The sequence below is a fragment of the Borostomias antarcticus genome (assembly GCF_949987555.1).
Source record: "Borostomias antarcticus genome assembly, chromosome: 8".
NCBI lineage: Eukaryota > Metazoa > Chordata > Actinopteri > Stomiiformes > Stomiidae > Borostomias > Borostomias antarcticus.
The window spans coordinates 4,785,815-4,805,745 of record NC_140241.1 but is presented as its reverse complement, the minus strand read 5'-3'; the positions used below and the strand labels follow the sequence as shown (position 1 = coordinate 4,805,745).

The 19,931-nt window shown below is 43.7% G+C and overlaps 1 protein-coding gene across 1 annotated transcript in view; it reads right to left on the bottom strand.

Annotated features, from left to right (window-relative positions):
* Window positions 1–19,931, bottom strand: part of nphs1 (NPHS1 adhesion molecule, nephrin) — a gene marked incomplete at both ends in the record, with an annotated part of 38,303 nt that overhangs the window by 4,862 nt on the left and 13,510 nt on the right. Inside the window, 2 exons of the mRNA XM_084442041.1 lie at window positions 17,952–18,123; window positions 18,520–18,641. Coding sequence (XP_084298167.1) covers window positions 17,952–18,123; window positions 18,520–18,641 — 294 coding nt within the window. The remainder of the gene's footprint in view (window positions 1–17,951; window positions 18,124–18,519; window positions 18,642–19,931) is intronic.

The window sequence follows — 19,931 nt, the reverse complement described above, 5'->3', positions numbered from 1 at the left end:
CCCCCCTGTCTGTCCCCCACCCAGACAAGGCCTGTGTGTGTGTGTGTGTGTGCTGCTCTTCTGTGTGACGGTGTGTGCGTGGATGGTGATTCTGTGTGTGACGGTATGTGCGTGGATGGGCTGAGAGTTTGTGAGGATGGGGCTAAGGTCAGACTGCAATAGAATATTGGCCTGCAACGGTGCTGGTGGTAGTACGGTCACTAGAGATAGGATTTTTTCTCAGTGTTTATGGTTTTAAATACATAATTATAAACGGTAAGGATGGAGGGGTTGGAGGCGTGGTGTCTGGTTTTAGTGTGTTTTTTTCACTGTGTGTGTGTGTGTGTGAGTGTGTTTCTACTGAGTGATTATGGGTCGTTAAACGGGGAGATTCTTAGCGCTGTGTTATATAAGGATAAGCTCATTACAGCCGAGGCTGTTCATAACCGAGAGACCATCACGGTACTAGCCACCGCTCTGCATTCTCTCTCTCACGACCTCAACCCAGACGATGGCGAGTTCTCCTCCGTGTCACACGCCGGACCACCACCCGCGTATCAGAATTCCTATAGTCGATCATAGTCCTACTTTATGCCGTGCGCCTAAAAAAGTGGTGCCGCGAGATTTGGCATTAACGAGACGGCCTGGTAGTTTGCTCCGTAATCTGTATGATTATGACATTGACAGAGAGTTCAGCTGGATGCTCAGCGATTTTAGACTGGCGGGGTATGTCTATGATAAAGAGGAATCAACTGTCAAGATTTCAACTACTAATGTAGCGGCAGAACTAGATAAAAACGGGGTGGTTTTTGACAGAGAGTCTTGGTGGTCGTTTAAAGGGGCCGTTTTATCAAATCTGCGTCAATTGGAAATACCTGAAAACGAGGTTTTATACAATAAGCTCGTTAAATGTGGTGAAAAACAATATTTTGTTTTTGCCGACAGGGATTCTAAAAAAACAGGCACTTATGTGTATGTATGCGGTGGAAATTATAGAAATACCATTATTGCAAACCCTAATGATTTATCGAATGTAATCGCAGACTCTGATGCTCTTTTCGTTTTTCCTTTAAGCGATGTGCACATAATGTACGATATTTTTGATAGAATAGATGACATTTTTCGTTGGAGGAATGTCTTGGAGGATTTTAATGGTATTAAACGTACTTTATTCATAAACAATCTTGAATACTTCAACCAGACATAGTGGTTGATTCTAAAAGACTTGATATGGCAGATATGACTTGATATGGGTTTCTTTTTTTAATGTCTTCTATGAATTTTTAATTTTTAATTTTACGGTTGATAGATGAATGTGTGTGTGTGTCAATGAGAGACTTTCTTAAATCATTCATTCCCCTAGGCCTTTCAGCATCCCATCAAAGACTAAATGATGAAACGGTCAAGTAAAGCCCCTCCCACGTTGTCCTCCAACTCCTACGGTATAAAACCTCTCTTGACCCGTGACGGGGCAGTTGCCAGCACAAGCACACAGAACTATGACATGGCTAGTGTTAATGGGGGTAAAACGTCTGTTAAAGACAATGAGTCAGCTAAAGACTATGATTCAGATGACGGTTGGGTATCTAGTTGGGTTGATGCCTACGGGGGCTCACAATATGAAGCAGAAGCCGGATACGATGTTATTCCACCCATGAATTATGCTGATGACCAATTAACCAGCCATCCCTATTTAATATTGGGTAAACCTCTCACTACATTAGGAGTGCATATTGTAAAGGTGTCGACATGTATGATACTTGAGGACGTAATTAGTGATAGGTTAAAGCTGACATGTTACGGCTGTAAAATACAGCATCCTAGCCAAATGCAGCATCCGTGTCTATTTGACCCCCCTGCTCATTTCCTTGAAACAAATGCAGTTGATATATTACTTGAAATAGTGGTTCCGGCGCTACCACAGATTTTGTCTGATGTGCTAGCAAAAAAGGGTCTTTATCCATCGCCACAGAAAATTATTGGATGTATTGAAACAGTGATATACGAACTGCAAGCTGAAAAACAAATCTGCACCAAGTTGAGAGAGATCCGGAACACGTTGATGGATAAAGATGTCAAAGACGCTGTAGAGAACACATTGATGCGGTGGCGCGGCATTATTTCTTCATAAAAAATATCATCGTCGTATCATCATCATCATCAATGAGAAGATGGGCAACCGATTCACATCAATCGTGGTGGAAGAGCCTCGTGTCATCGATGAGGTCGTTCTCAAGGGGCAATTGACCTCATTATTGTATTCTGTGATTGTAGATGAAATTGCTCAAATACATAATAATCATGTAGCGGGCGGTGATTCTACAACTAATCAAGATGCGAGCGTTAGGACATCCGGGCGTCTATGCAACTTAAAGAAACTCATGAAGCGTGGGAGGGAGATAGCCAGCGACTGGACGCGTCTGCTGGAGATGTGCTCCGATGCGCATGCCCCTTGTCACATGACCGTGTCATTGGTTTTAAATTGCATGTCTCAGCCTACATGGGGTTGTTTAAATATGGGTACTTTCATTGTTATTTGTACGTTTGTGACTGATTTTTGTATAATGAAAATGTTAAAAAATGAGACCGTTAATGTGTCTATTGTGGCTACTGTTTTAGCCGAATTTCTGATAAGAAAAAACGTTGATAAATGTATTCAATTTTTAAAACTGCTCGATAAGATGTAAAATATGACAAAATGTATTGAGCGTATGTGTGAAATGTATAACTATTCTTGATTATATTCTAAATAAAAATCATTGTATCAGTAACAACCTCTCATTATTTCAAAACAAATCATACCATGGAGTCACGTATGAAGCGCTTATATTATGATCCCACTAGTGAGGGGTGTTTCGGGGGCCAACAACGCCTCAAACGAGCACTCGAAGGGAAAGTGGCAAATAATTCTGTGACTAATTGGCTCTCCGGTGAAGATGCTTACACATTGCATAAAGCAAAGCGGATTAACTATCCACGTAGCAGAGTCATGGTCTTTGGTCTAAATCAGCAATTTCAAGCAGACTTGGTCGATATGTCAATGTATGCCGAATATAATGACGACTTTAAATATATGTTGACATGTATAGATGTATTTAGCAAATTTGCCTGGTGTGTATGTATTAAAACTAAAAACGCCAGTGATGTCACCAAGGCGTTTGAGGATGTAATGTCCAGCGGTAGAATACCTTGTAAACTACAGACCGACCATGGAACCGAATTCTACAATACTACGTTTAAAAAACTAATGGGGAAATATAAAATAAACCATTTTTCAACAAATAGTGAGGTAAAGGCCTCTGTAGTGGAGCGATTCAATCGGACTATTAAAGGCCGTATGTGGAGGTATTTGACTGCGGTTAATTCTAAACGATACATTGATGTCTTGGAGGATTTGGTCAGCTCCTATAATAATTCGTTACATACGGCTATTAAGATGAGGCCGTCAGAGGTTTGTCTTGCCAATGAGCGTGTGGTGTTTAACAATTTATACGGTATAGACGGTAATAAAAAACAATCTGTAAGATTCAGGCATGAGGTGGGTGATATTGTAAGGGTTTCAAGAAACCGTGGTATATTTGATAAGGGATATGAACAAACCTACACCCATGAATATTTCACTATAACTGAACGAATTCCACGGTCCCCTCCCATCTACCGGTTAAAGGATTATGATGGAGAACTGATTGAAGGTAATTTTTATGAAGAAGAGTTACAAAAGATTAAATTGAATAAAGGATATCGATTTAAGATTGATAAAATCATATCAAGAAAGAAAACTGGCAAGAAGCGTATGGTTCTAGTGAAATGGTTGGGATGGCCTGAAAAGTTCAACAGTTGGATTCCGGAGCATGAGGTGGTGGACGCATAAGAAACGCAGAGTCCCATATCCTACGTTCATTCATTCATGAATGAATATAGTGTCAAAAATGAGTGATTCAGGAGGATTTTACGTTACACTCCCCTCCAACTCTTCGGCATCTGTTTATCCGGATAATGAGATTGGAAAATACAGGACTAATTTACGCACGGTATTAGACTTACCGGGTATGTGGGAAGTCGCTCTCATCGAAATTAATTACCCCCGTACATGGGAGACTATCGCTGAAAAAGACTGTGTATTTGATATTTGTTTTAATGACCCGGAGATCATTGTTACACAGAGGGTGCCTCACGGTTTCTACACAAGCATCGATGGCATAATCGCTGCTATCAACATCTTTTTAGAGGGGTTACGGGCTAGGTTATCTTATGATGCCGTCCGAAATAAAGTTTATATGCAGTGCGCTGATACTATGGCTCTAAAGTTCAATGTGAAATTATCATCCATTTTGGGATTGGAGTTAGTTGAGGGTCGTGGCTTGATAAAAGCTGTGGGGAGCAAGTCATTTATTTCAGATCTGAATACGGGGCAAGTGAGACATTATGCAAAATACCCCGCGGATCTTTATGGAGCGTTTTACACATTATTTATTTACTGTGATTTTATACGATATCAATTAGTGGGGGATCATTATGTGCCTCTGTTGAGATGTGTACATATATCGGGTGAGCATCAGGATTCAGTCACAGTGTGTTATGACAAGGCACACTACGTTTCGCTTGCAAGACATGTAATCACAGATATATGTATCGATATTAAAAACGATCAGGATCAAACAGTTTTATTTACCCATGGTAAGGTGGTAGTCAAGTTACACTTCCGCCCCGTTCCTCAGAAGTTGCATATCTAAGGTGTAAAGATGGCATACAATGACAGCCGTCGGTATGTCTCTTATTATAAAAGTCAGGCCGGTGGTGGGCATCTACCGGGTTACGCAGGATCATTTACGCAGTACGGACGAGGATTTGGGGGTCTTTTTAGGGGCCTGTATCGCATGGTAGCACCGTTTTTCAGATCGGGTATAGCGCTAGCCAAACCGCATTTAAAGACGGCCGCAAAAGGTTTAGTCAGTGATGTGGTGAGCCGCGTTATGTCTAACAATTTAGGCTCGAATCAGGATGGGTCAGGATTGATGGTAATGACACGCAGGGGTGTGAAGCGGCCGCCCGGGGGTCGAGCTAAGACCGTCACCAAGAAAAGTAAACGCGGCGCGGCCAAGCGTTCATTATCAGCACGACCCGCTAGACGTAAACAGCGTAAAAATAGCACCGTCAAGAGGGGCTTTAAAGGCATATTCTAATTAAAGATGTCGCTACTACATCCATTATCCGACGAAGGTTTAAAAACGGAACTGGATTTATTTTCACTCCCATTGACCCAGACGAGCGTGGAGAAATCACAATATGTTGAGATCCAGCCTGTCTCTGCCCTTTCCGGAACGGCACCTGTAGAATTCTTCATCCCTTCGAGTGGAGAAGAGTACATAGATTTGAATAACACATTACTATTTTTAAGGGTTAGAATCACTTTACCCGACGGCCAAGCACTACCGGCCGGCGCAAATGTAGCCCTGGTTAACTATCCGATAGCCAGTATTTTTTCACAAGTTGATGTGACGTTAGGAGACCGCCTAGTGTCGCAAAGCTCGTCCACCTATCCGTATAGAAGTATTATCGAATGTCTATTGAATTATGATCAGCAAGTATTGGAAACAAATTTCACCGCGGGTTTATTTTACAAGGATCAAGCGGGTCATATGGACGAAGTTGACACACAGGGTAACAACCCCGGTCTCAACTCGAGGGCGGCATTTACACAACAAAGTCATGTAACTGAATTGATTGGCCCCATACACGCCGATATTTTCTTTCAAGAAAAGTTAATGTTAAATGGGGTTGATATAAAAATACGTCTTATGAGAACAAAGGATGAATTCTGTCTGATGAGGGACGGCAACATCCCCTACACGCTAAATATAACGTATGCATCGTTATTTGTGAAAAAGGTGACAGTCTCCCCGCCGGTACGGCTTGGTCATGCCGAAGCCTTGCTCAATGCGACCGCTCGATATGCATTGGACCGGGTGGTAGTGAAAACTATTTCGCTACCGGCCCAGTCACGCATATCTAATCAAGAAAACCTTTTTCTGGGTACCATGCCTAAATCATTAGTAGTGGGTTTCGTTGATAATGATGCATTTATGGGTGTTTATCATAAAAACCCTTTTAATTTTAAACATAATCATCTAGAATTCATAGCCGTTTATCTCGACGGCCAGCAATACCCTACCAAACCGCTACAGCCTAATTTCGAAGCCGGTTGTATTGCGCGTGATTATTATCAACTCATCACGGCTACAGGGCGACACTTAATGAATCGTAGCTTGCCCATAAGTAGGGAAGATTTTATGGCTGGCTATACATTGTATGCGTTCAATCTCGCGCCGGACGATGAGTGTGGAGGTCATCTGTCATTGGCCAAATCAGGTAGCTTACGCATGGAGGTCAGGTTTAGTCAACCACTCCCCAGGACCATTACATTAATCGTATATGCGGTGTTTGACTGTGTGTTGGAAGTATCTAATAGGCGACAGGTTCTTATGGACTGTTATTGAAAAAATAAAAATGAATACTATACAGTTGACAAATATTATGGATAAAATATCCACAAAAAACCATTTTCTCGGAGTGTTGGCTAGTGACCAACTTCCTCGGAGGCGTGTCACTAATCTCCCAGCAACAGCCATCGTAAACACACACCCATCACACCTCCCCGGGGAACATTGGATTGCTCTGTATCTATCGTCTGACATGACTGGTAGTTTTTTCGATAGTTATGGGAACAGCCCCGACTATAGAATGTTTCCAGACAGTATTTATAGATTTCTCAAAATGACCTGTGACGATATTCAATATTCCAGTCAACAAATACAGGGATATGATTCCATCTGTTGCGGTGAACACTGCATATTCTTTCTTTCTAATATGCTTAGAGGTAAAAGTTATATGAAATTCTTGGATTTGTACAGTAATAATACTGATAAAAATGATAGATTAGTATCATTGTTTGTGAGAAAACTGTTGCCCTGCGTGTGTATATCTACAGGGTTAAAATGTCTACAGCATGTAGAATCAAGGGGTATATTTATAAAGAATCACCCTCTTTTATGATTTGATATAGAATGTTTATCACATTATGTTGACTTGTGTCAGTATTATGTCAGTGTTATGTTGAGTTATGTCCATGTTATGTTGAGTTATGTCCATGTTATGATGACTTATGTCAGTGTTATGATGACTTATGTCAGTGTTATGTCAATGTTGTATATATATATTTCAGAGTTTGTTGTAACATTTCAAATACATAAAATAAAGCAAGATGAAACACCTATTTATTGTTCAATATGTTTTTTATTGTATAATAACGATGCATCAATACATATTTATCATCAATAAAACATTTTTGAAAATGATTACATCATTGTTTATATTTTCACATACAACACACACACACACACACACAATACACATACATTAGAACATTCTGATAACATTCTGATAACTAAAGGAAATCAAAGAAATAAAAAATCATAAACCAAAAAAAAAAAACGATTTTATGACCATTCCTCCCATTCTTTCACGGCCCGTTTTCTAGGTTTCTTTGCATTAGTAGCAGTAGTAGTAGTAGTTCTAACGGGGGATGCTAAATCGGGCGGGTTGGCTGATCTACCTTGTTTAATCAGGAGATATCTAGCCCGAACGTGGGTATTGGGTATTTTTGAGAGAGGTATATCGAGGTCGGAACAGGCTAATAGAAACTCATGCCACCCTATGGGTCGTTTAAAGTTACTACGCAATTGTGGTGTAGTGAGTCTCTTTAATAGTAATCCTACATTAGACCCTCGTGTAATACTACCCTTATGTATCAATTCATCCATAAGATTCCATCCCACAACACCGTTAGATTGGGTTATCATTTCCAGGAGATACTGAGCATTTTCTCTGTTTCGCGCGGCTATACTTTTCAAAAAATGACTGCCGTCATCACTGATTTGTCGGTCTGAACGAGTGCTCGCGGTTGTCACAGCGACCCCTGTTGCATTGGCGGATGTATTATCATTATGACCTGGGGTCGTGGCGACATCTGGTGGTAATGATAGGGATAACATGCTCGTCTCCTGTTCACCTTGCTTGACTAACCCCAGATAGCGCTGTAATAAGGCGGTATATTGTAGAGCTTTTTCGTGAGTATTTAGATCGCTCCTATTTAACACTTCCCTCATATTATCATCCAGCCTGTTTTCAGCCGCTTGTCTTATAGGCACTGGACCATGATCGTCTCGTAAACGCTGTATCTCCCGCTGGGGAACTAGATACATTTTCTCAGCACTCATTTTGACTCAACCAGAACGTTTAAAGAGACTTGATATGAACGGTAGCGCTATACTTAATAGTGGAAGGAGGAATCCGCTACCACTTTGATTAATAGCCCGTCTCTTCTTAAACCACCCAATTTTTTTATTTGCTATAAATTTGATTTGGGCCTTCTTTTTAGAGAGATTCTTATACTGAGATCCATTCAACGGTATATTACCCTTGAATATGTTAAAAGCTAGCTCGCACAGTGCTAGTATCAATTCCTTTGATGCGGTTTGTAGAATAGACTTTCTCTCCCCCGGGCTAGCCTTTTGTAACATCCTCAAGAGAGGTAAATTACGTTTAATACGCTCCGACATGTTGAGTGATGGATAGGTTAATATTACAAACGTTTTTTCTGAATATACACGGCTTGGTACGGGGCTAACAAATCAGTTCTGAGCCGGTAGGCGTCCGGTGTCGTGGTTTTATAGTCGATTAAAAGATAGCCGTAAGGTATAGAGGTTGCATCTTTGAATGCGTCCATAAAATAACGTGTATTACCGGGGTACATTTGGCGTGCCAATACAGAAATTTGCGAGGTATCTCTAGGATTTTTAAATAAAATCATATAATTGGTATTAAGGCTTATGTTTCTACTAGCAGAGCCCTGTACAAATATGTTTTGAATTAAATATAGAGCAGACAGGTTACGATGATGGACAAATTGTGTAAAGACTTTACCAACCTCAAGATTACTAGACGCCTCATTCATCATATCATCTAATATTAATAAACAATTTTTAGTTGGGGGCAGTAAATCATCATCATCTAACTTTTGAGGTAATCCTTGCACAAAATGAATGTTTCTTATTGTTAACAATCGGTCATATAGCGGTTGCCAGCAATCATATATGTATACGATATGATCAATTTTATGAGATATTAGACGATCGGCCTCTCGTAGTAACCCCTCCACGAAATACGTTTTACCAGAGTTAGACGGACCGCTTATAATACATGAAAATGGGTGGGCTAGTCTAAAATCAAAATTGACATCATCCTTTAGGACGGATGATTGTTTTTCCATATTTAATAACCGTAGGGTAACGTGGTACCATCTGATAATAACACCCTCTTATTGTAGACGATTCTGAACTTTTTAACAATAGTCTGGTTCTTCAAAGTAAGGTTCTTTTTAACGCGTATGATATTTTCGGTGTGGGCTAAAAGATGTGTTGAATCATCACGTTCAGAAATGAACTGACTTACTAATTGTTTCAAGCTGTCCAATTTAATCACCTCTGAGTTGACGGCGTTCAACGTGATCCCCTTGGCCTTCATACAAACTGCACCGCCAGAAGTACGGTATCCATAAGTCTTTGGACCCCCGGAGCAAAACTCTATAATATAATCACCCTCCGAAATTTCATTTGTAAGATCACCTAAATACGGTCCTAGCGTCGGAGCCCAAACACCTGGCTTCTGTAAAAATACCACGCTGTCCGTATCACTGTATAATAATCGATCGTTCAATTTATCCATGAGATCATAGAGGGCTAATCTCGCATAAGCAGTTGTGAAGGCCCCTAAAAATACATTAATATCGTTAGTACGAGTCATAGTTCCGGATGTATTCACATACTGCAATAAAACGACGTCCTCTGAGACGAAAGAAAAATATTTGACATCCACACCCCGTCCAAAAATGAAACGTGAGAACTCTTCGGGGTCTCTTAACAGAACTGTGGTAGGCAAATTCTCTCTCATTGAAAAACGGCCCCATAGATTATTTAAAATTAATTTATTAATAGACCGTCGCGCATGGTTTAATGTAATATTGCTGGGATTTAAACTGATACCCTGTTTCTCACGATAATCGTCGATGTATCTGTCTTTATCTTCCTGGGTCACTACATTATCAGGATAACCGCTTGCTTCCTGCTTATATTTTAAAAATGTTTTAACATAGTCAGTAAATAGAGAATCAGATTGCTGGGGAAAATGCCATACTTCATACATTTTCACCAATATATATCCTTTTTCTATGGCCTTCAATATTTCCAAGCTCACCCAGGTTCCTAATATGGCGCGCTCACCGTCATTATGATTACATTGTTTCAGCTGATTTAATTGGTCAGCACATTTGGCACATAGGGGAAACATTAATTTACCCGCTGTCCGATAAGGAAGCACTGGATGTAATAACCCTCTAGGTGGCAGTAGACGCGCTTTTATCAAACCAAAATAGTTCTCTATCGGTAGAAAATCTTTAAAAATGATTTCAGGATGGCCGGTAGGAAATGTTTTTGTAGCCTGGCAAAACGGGTAAAGGCTCGTGAAATCTAAATATCTTATTTCCTCATCATCATCACATGAGACTTTATGATATAATTTATACGCGTTTGTCCGACCTCCAAAAAGCGCATCTCGAGGTCTCAGACGTTCCGGTATTTCATAGTTATTCATAAATGCTATAACGTTAGGGTCTGTCTGTTTCATTCGATTCCATTCACACTCCCACATTACTTCAACCGTTAGATTATAAACGCTCCTAAGAATTTCTAATTTATCGTTAAATCGCATGTGCAAAGCCCCATAAGAAACGCCTGATAATGGGTTGATACAGTTCGAGTCATATTGACAATCATGTCCGTGAAAAAAACATCCGTTGAATTCAAATGCGTGGTTCTGGCCATTGCATTCGTAAAAGCCATCGACATAGTATTGCCCAAACTGGGCCTCGCCCGTGTTTACCGCATGTTGTATTGGCACGCCTCGTGAATAGATTAGATATTCCAACCATTGGATGGAGACGTTTGAATGACTCTTATGTTGCGATGTGTAACATCCATTATAAGTTAAAGCAATCGTATCACGGGTTAAAAAATTTGATTTAAATACATTCATACAACAGGAAGCTAACGTAGTGTAGTTGAACGGATCTACACCTGTACATTCTATGAATTCAGATCTATATTTCAAACAAGCAGCTTTCAATAAAACCACATCATTAGCACCATATTGTGATATCTGTTCTTGGAAGTCAAATATGTCGTGCTTCACACTGTCATACCAAATATCAAATGCAGCTCGGTCCTTATTGGACATAAAAGCGTAGCCATAATATTCACGAGAGGGGTATGGGCCTATGTAATATTCATTCTCTTTTATATTAAACTTGTGAGGAAAATAACCCTTGTCTTCACAATGCAAATTGAATGCGGCAGGTGTTTTTGCGAGTCTCATTGGAAAATGTGCATAGCTGTCAACATAGCGATGTTTAAATAAATTATCGTACATAAATATTATTCTAGCACCAGACAAAATCAGAGAGGGTGTAACATTCATTTTTGTTAATTCGGACAATAGCAAATAATTATCGAAGCCTGATGCATTATGCGCAATCCATGTGTATTCCCTATATTTTAATACCCTAAAATGATTCAATAAATCACGCACACAACCATCCCCACGGGCACTAAACACTTGATCATTAAAAGTGATAGCATGTACATAATTAGCAATATGTCTACCATCCTCAAATCTTGTCTCAAAATCGTAAAATATTAACTTTTCATTGGGTTGTTTAACAATCACCGGTTGAATAAAACATGAATGATTATTATCGGGCGACAGGTTTTCCGAACAAAATGGACACTTGCCTATAATACATTTGTGTGCCTTTGATGTTTTATAATATCGTCTGTTACATTCTTCACAGTATTTAACCACAGCGCATTGTGATGGAGATAATGACCCGTTTTTCATTGGTTGTAATAACCTATGTTTATCAAAACAGAATTTCGATTTACATATACGCCTACAATCAATACATTTTATTGTCTTTTTTGGATATTTACAACAATCTAAATTATTACATACCCCGCATTTATAAATGCATTCATGAAATCTTTCATCATTATAACCTCTGTGGCAGTAGGTGCAAACATATGAGGTGCCAAGAAACCGGTTTAACTTTGTTATTAAATAATAGTGATTTTCATGGAGATATAGAAAAACGGTACTAACATTATGCTGGTCGGTGGTTTGGTATTTCAGTAATTCATGAGTTAAGGTTCTATGGAAAATTACAATCTTTATATTAAGCATTTTTTCAAATAAGGACACTTCATTAAATGAAATTTCATGATTTTCTGTGAAACCCAAACGATGGTGTAAGCATTTTGCTACTTGTTCCAACTCATTCATGGTCTGTTCCTTATTTAGATAACGAGCTATACATATACTAAAGCATAGCTTGTTTACGCTATTCATAGGAAAAAACAGCGATAATTTTTTTTTTTTAAGTAGTTCATTATGGGCTAGCCTGGCTAGTTTTGTCCGGCCCCCGCCCGCCTGTGACATAGCTATCGAACACGACAGTTGAAGTGATTCATCACTCGGTATACTCTCATCACTTTGTAATATATTCTCAAAAGCCCTTACCATTAATTCTGGATCATAACCGTTATCGGGTGATAATATTGATTGGACTGTGCCTTGAAAACTATCCGCCGTAACACGCATGTTTAAAATAGACCCCTCCCCCCCTATCCTTCTCGAGAAGGTTATTAGCGAATTCACCGTATCATGAATATGGTTTACATAAGATACAATATCCCCAGCCGTAAAGCCTCTGAAATTAAAACGGCGGCTTAGGCTTACACTATTGAAACGTGGTTGGGCTAATATTACATATTCTCCAATATTTCCACCTGATCGACGCAATGTAATTATATCATCATCGTTTAAAATAGGTGGTGAGTAATTATGACCCCCCTGTTGTAATATTCCCCTAGCTTCAGTCAAACATGAATTAAAATGTTGAGACACATTTGGGGGTATCACATTTAACATTTGTAGTGACTCTGTCAAACATGAATTAAAGTGAGAGACGTCTGGTTCAGAGATATCACAAATTGTATTATTATAATCCATAACAGTTACAGAATCACTCAATACACGGTTAAAATAATCACAAACTCCATCATTACATATACGACGGGCTTCGGTCAAAGCATTATTAAAAAATTCTGGAATGTCAATATCCTCATCATTATCATCATCATATTCCTCAGATGATATTTCGTCATATCTAGGCCAATTAACAGCAGACATAATCAGACCTTTAAGAAAAGAAAACAAAAAAAAACAATCACATAATTCTCACATCAAATCATTCATAGCTGATTAGTCTTAAAACAATATACGACGGTGTGGACTGACACGTCGTGGACTGACGTTGGCGCTGGGTCTCTCGATGAGCGGCAGCCGGTCGCTTGATCTGCTGAAAGAGGGAATATTCTCACGCTGCGCAGCTGTAAGATTAGCGATCGTCTTTATTAAGTCAGCCAGCTGTCGCCAATCAACCCCAGCCACACTATCGGTCACTGCCCCCTGGTTTTTAAGACGTTTTATAATATCTAAAAACTTGCGATCGTATAAAGTATGGTGTGATGCGACGCTCGCATTGACGCACTGTAATTCCTTTAACACGCATTCTATCGAAGCCAATTTTTCCGTCATGGAATTACACATAGCATCCTGACGCGCAATAATCTGTGTAAACACGTTCTGGTATGCTCCTGTCACGCTTTCCAATATCTTGGCTACAATAGTGTTTATTCCAGACGTGACAGATTGATCAACTGATGCGCAAATATCACGCGTCATTGATTTAAGCGCTGAGGACTGTGTATCTCCGGCAAATGACGCCAGGACAGCCTTCTCAATGGCCGATTGTAATGCAATATTATTCACCAGTACGTCTGGTTCAACTAGGCTAGAGGCATCTGTACATATTGGCTCGTGAGGGGTTGCATTGTCGTCAAAAGTAGGCTGTAGTGGAGATAACAAAATGTAAGGATTTACGGCCAAAGCATCTGGATCTACAAATGATTCTAATGAGTCTAACCCGCCTCCGATCTGTGCAAACCAATCACTAGGGATTGTGGGATTAATGTCATCTAAATTCGTACTACTTTCACCAAATATTTCGGCCATTAAGCGTCGGTCAATGAGATCACGTTCCCCGTCTGCTATGAGATCACGTTCACCGTCTGTGATGAGAGAGAGAGAGAGAGAGGGAGAGAGAGAGAGAGAGAGAGAGAGAGAGAGAGAGAGAGAGAGAGGACGGGAGTGGGAAGAGATCGCGAGAGAGGACGGGTGTGGGAAGAGATCGCGAGAGAGGTCGGGAGTGGGAAGAGATCGCGAGAGAGGACGGGAGTGGGAAGAGATCGCGAGAGAGGACGGGAGTGGGAAGAGATCGCGAGAGAGGACGGGAGTGAGGGAAAAGGTGGGGGCAAGAGATCGCGAGAGAGGACGGGAGTGGGAAGAGAGGACGGGAGTGGGAAGAGATCGCGAGAGAGGACGGGAGTGGGAAGAGAGGACGGGAGTGGGAAGAGATCGCGAGAGAGGACGGGAGTGGGAAGAGATCGCGAGAGAGGACGGGAGTGGGAAGAGAGGACGGGAGTGGGAAGAGATCGCGAGAGAGGACGGGAGTGGGAAGAGATCGCGAGAGAGGACGGGAGTGGGAAGAGAGGACGGGAGTGGGAAGAGATCGCGAGAGAGGACGGGAGTGGAAAGAGATCGCGAGAGAGGACGGGAGTGGGAAGAGAGGACGGGAGTGGCAAGAGATCGCGAGAGAGGACGGGAGTGGGAAGAGATCGCGAGAGAGGACGGGAGTGGGAAGAGAGGACGGGAGAGAGGACGGGAGTGGGAAGAGATCGCGAGAGAGGACGGGAGTGGGAAGAGAGGACGGGAGTGGGAAGAGAGGACGGGAGTGGAAAGAGATCGCGAGAGAGGACGGGAGTGGGAGAAAAGGTGAGAGGGAGAGAGAGAGAGAGAGAGAGGGAGCTAGTTATATAATGTACTGTTGTAAAATGACTATTTTTTAAAATCTAGCAAGAAAAAAGACATCTTATTTATATTATTTGTTTATGCATATTACTTACCAATAGGCGCATCGTTAACACATACTGCTTCGTGATCCGCTGGTGGTCCTGGGACTGACACGCATACTTTCCCGACGGATCGTCTTTTAGAAACCAAAGCACGACGACGTTTCAACCGTAGTGGCTTACGGACCCCGCCCCCTCGGCGTTTCAAACATGGCTTAGGTTGGGTATTTTCGAAAGAAGTCTCAACCCCCGCTACCCTCAGATTATCACACACTGTTAAAACAACAGAAAACAAAACGAAAAACCATGTTAGGTCATTCTTAAATATTACAAAATTATAGGCTATAATATAACCACCAAAATGTTTACTTACATCCATCAATAACATTCATATTGTGATGATCGTCCAAAAAGCTGTCCATCGTTTTTTGATGAAAATAGCAAGAGCAAAATAGCAAGAGTACCGAGAGAGAACTCAAAAGTATTGAAGACCACGTGACGGGCTCTGCTGAGTGACTGATGTCAAACACACAATGAATCAGGGAAACTCATATTTATAGATCCACCCACATTTTAATAGTAGACAACACGACTCCCATCCCCTCCATTCTCACCTTTTGTAAGTGAAGCTTATCACACCCAGGAGGTGGGATAAACCCAGAGAATCTTCTGATCTATTCTAGAGATGAAAAAGCCCCCGAACCCCTATTGCTTTAGTAGGCCTGTACCGGCTCCTATACCCCCCTCCCTAATCATCTCACCCCCACACACACACACACACACACACACACACACACAGACACAGTGAAAAAACACACTAAAACCAGCCCCTCCATCCTTACCGTTTATAATTATGTATTTAAAACCATAAACACTGAGAAAAAATCCTATCTCTAGTGACCGTACTACCACCAGCACCGTTGCAGGCCAATATTCTATTGCAGTCTGACCTTAGCCCCATCCTCACAAACTCTCAGCCCATCCACGCACATACCGTCACACACAGAATCACCATCCACGCACACACCGTCACACAGAAGAGCAGCACACACACACACACACACAGGCCTTGTCTGGGTGGGGGACAGACAGGGGGGCACAAGTCGCGCCTCACAAACCCACAGCCACGCACACACAGGGCTTGTCTGGGTGGTGGGGGTCAGCACCGGGGACAGACAGGGGGGGCACAAGTCGCGCCTCACAAACCCACAGCCACGCACACACAGGGCTTGTCTGGGTGGTGGGGGTCAGCACCGGGGACAGACAGGGGGGGGCACAAGTCGCGCCTCACAAACCCACAGCCACGCACACACAGGGCTTGTCTGGGTGGTGGGGGTCAGCACCGGGGACAGACAGGGGGGGCACAAGTCGCGCCTCACAAACCCACAGCCACGCACACACAGGGCTTGTCTGGGTGGTGGGGGTCAGCACCGGGGACAGACAGGGGGGGCACAAGTCGCGCCTCACAAACCCACAGCCACGCACACACAGGGCTTGTCTGGGTGGTGGGGGTCAGCACCGGGGACAGACAGGGGGGGCACAAGTCGCGCCTCACAAACCCACAGCCACGCACACACCGTCACACAGAAGAGCAGCACACACACACACACACACAGGCCTTGTCTGGGTGGGGGACAGACAGGGGGGCACAAGTCGCGCCTCACAAACCCACAGCCACGCACACACAGGGCTTGTCTGGGTGGTGGGGGTCAGCACCGGGGACAGACAGGGGGGGCACAAGTCGCGCCTCACAAACCCACAGCCACGCACACACAATATGTTATCTAAAGGACATCAACCTCATTAGAGCACACCTCACAAACTCTCAAACACACACACACACCGTCACACAGAATACCCAATCACGCACACACACCGTCACACACACAGATTACCCAAACACGCACACACCTCAGACACACAGAAGAACAGCAGCACACACACCCCGGACCAGGTGCAGGTCATAAAATACGTTTCATCTCATTTGCATATCTAATTAGGGGTCATAAATCAATCACATTGACAGGTGCCCTCTATATTAGTAGTGCCCTAGCCCTAGCTACTAGCCCTAGCCCCAGCCCCAGCCCCAGCCCTAGCCCTAGCCCTAGCCCCAGCTACTAGCCCTAGCCTTAGCCCCAGTCTCAGCCCCAGCGGAGTAGTCACTCTGAAGCTTATTTTCAACATGGATGCTCTTTGAATGAGAGCCGATGTCTGTGGGGGATCTTGGTGTCCTGGGAGCTGCCTGCCAGAGACAGACTGTGACCAACATGGTACAGTACGACGCTGAGTGATGTATATAACACCGGTCTGAGGCCCAGACACCTCTAATTTATTCCGGTTTGTTTTATTGTTGCTGAAAAAAATACTCTATGCAGAAAAATGGAATGTATAATCTATTACCTGTTGGCATTATTATCACTGCACAAAGTGCAGCTTTTACTGCCCTGTGAGAAGAGCACTGGAGCGAATCAGCTAAATTAGCTCACTCTAAAAGACCATGCAGGGAGTCTAATACGATCCTGGCTGAAATATGGGCTTGAAGTCATAATCACCATTGGTTTCATTAATGATGTTAGCACTGTGCTTCTACAGGAAGAGTATTGGTATTACTATTGGAGACAAGAGTTAGTGTCCCCGTAAAATGTTAATGATGGCTTCGTTGAGTGGGATTACGTACAGTCAAATAGACAGAGACATAATTAAATTTCCCACATCCAGAAAATACATTATTTTGCCCCTTCACACTGGTTCAGTGTTTTGTCTTGGTGTGTGTGAGAGTGTGTGCTCACTTGCAAGCCTGTGTGTGTGTGTTTTAACGCGGCGGACACTCACAGAGGACGGTGAGCCTGCGTTTGAGGGACAGAGCGGCCGGGGACACCTGATTGACGCTCTCACAGACCAGCAGGGCCTGGTTGTCCTCGGGTTTCACCGGCAGGGTCAGCAGGCTGCTGGACCTCCGGGCCTCTGTGTCCTCCTCCCAGCTGGTGGACAGAACCTGCCCGTTCTGACCCACAGGAGGGCAGAGAGCAGATTTAACTGTGCACACTGAGTGTGTGGTGTGTGTGTGTGTGTGTGTGTGTGTGTGTGTGTGTGTGCATGTATCAAATGTGTGCATGTGTGTGTGTGTGTGTGTGTGTGTGTGTGTGTGCATGTATCAAATGTGTGCATGTGTGTGTGTGTGTGTATGTGTGTGTGTGTGTGTGTGTATGTGTGCATGTATCAAATGTGTGCACGTGCGCGCGTGTTTGTGTGTGTGTGTGTGTGTGTCTGTGTGTGTGTGTGTGTGTGTGTGTGTGTGTGTGTGCATGTATCAAATGTGTGCATGTGTGTGAGCGTGTGTGTGTGTGTGTGTGTGTGTGTGTGTGTGTGTGTGTGTGTGTGATGGAACTATGAATGGTACCTTAGTCCAATGCAGAATGGCCAGTGGGTTCCCTCCCTGGGACACACACAGCAGTCGGAGTATTTTACCCGCCTGTACCTCCTCCCTGGCCAGACCCTGGATGACCGGAGCCTGGGGCGGGACTGCGGAGGGATGGAGGGAGGGATGGAGGAAGAGATGGAGCGACGGGGTAAGGGATGGAGGGGTGGAGGGAGGGGTGTAGAGGCAGAGGGAGGGGTGGAGGGGTGGAGGGAGGGATGGTAGGGGAGAGCGAGGGATAGTGGCATTGAGAAATGAGAGCGATAGAGGAGATGGAAGGATCAAATAAAACAGGATGACATAAAGAGAGGAGGGAAGGGTAGAAAATATGCACTGGGCTGTGTGGACCGAGCAGAGGAGCATCTTTATTTGTCGAGACAAGGCCGATAAATCGGGCACATTTAACACGACTACAGGATAAGAGGTCTAGCTCTGATGAAAGTATTAAGTATTGAGGGAACAGCGGGCTGGATCTAGTCCATAAAGCAAAATAACAGATGTTTAAACAGTAATAAGGCAACGTGGAATATGAATAAATTACAGCCCTCCCTGAATAAAATATACACAGTAAAATAAATTAGGGGGTACCGGGCCTTTGTTATTGCTGCAATCACTTTCAGAGCGGCGGGTTGCGGACCCTGCGCCGGCGTGACGAATGGTCGCCTCGCTAGCAATCTGGGCTGGCTGCGAATGGCCGCCGCGCCGCCTTTGATGGGGTGCCGGCGTGCTGAGTAAGACCGCCGCGGTGGTCCGCGGTTTCTGCTACATTGGCACTTAGCGTGGAGGGCTGCTGTTTAAAAGCAGAGTGGCTAGATGGAGAGGAGTGGAGAGGAGGAGTGGAGAGGAGGAGTGGAGAGGAGGAGGGGAGAGAGGGAGAGGAGGAGTGGAGAGGAGGAGTGGAGAGAGGGAGAGGAGGAGTGGAGAGGAGGAGTGGAGAGGAGGAGTGGAGAGAGGGAGAGGAGGAGTGGAGAGGAGGAGTGGAGAGGAGGAGGGGAGAGGAGGAGGGGAGAGGCGGAGTGGAGAGAGGGGAGAGGAGGAAGGGAGAGGAGGAAGGAGAGGAGGAGTGGAGGGGAGGGGAGGAGTGGAGAGGATGAGGGGAGAGGAGGAGTGGAGAGGAGGAGGGAGAGGAGGAATGGAGAGGAGGAGGGGAGAGAGGTAGAGGAGGAGTGGAGAGGAGGAGTGGAGAGGAGGAGGGGAAAGGAGGAGAGGAGAGGAGGAGTGGAGAGGAGGAGTGGAGAGAGGGAGAGGAGGAGGGGAGAGGCGGAGGGAGAGGAGGAGGGGAGAGGAGGAGAGGAGAGGAGGAGTGGAGAGGAGGAGGGGAGAGGAGGAGTGGAGAGGAGGAGTGGAGAGGAGGAGGAGTGGAGAGGAGGAGGGGAGAGGAGTGGCGGTTAGGA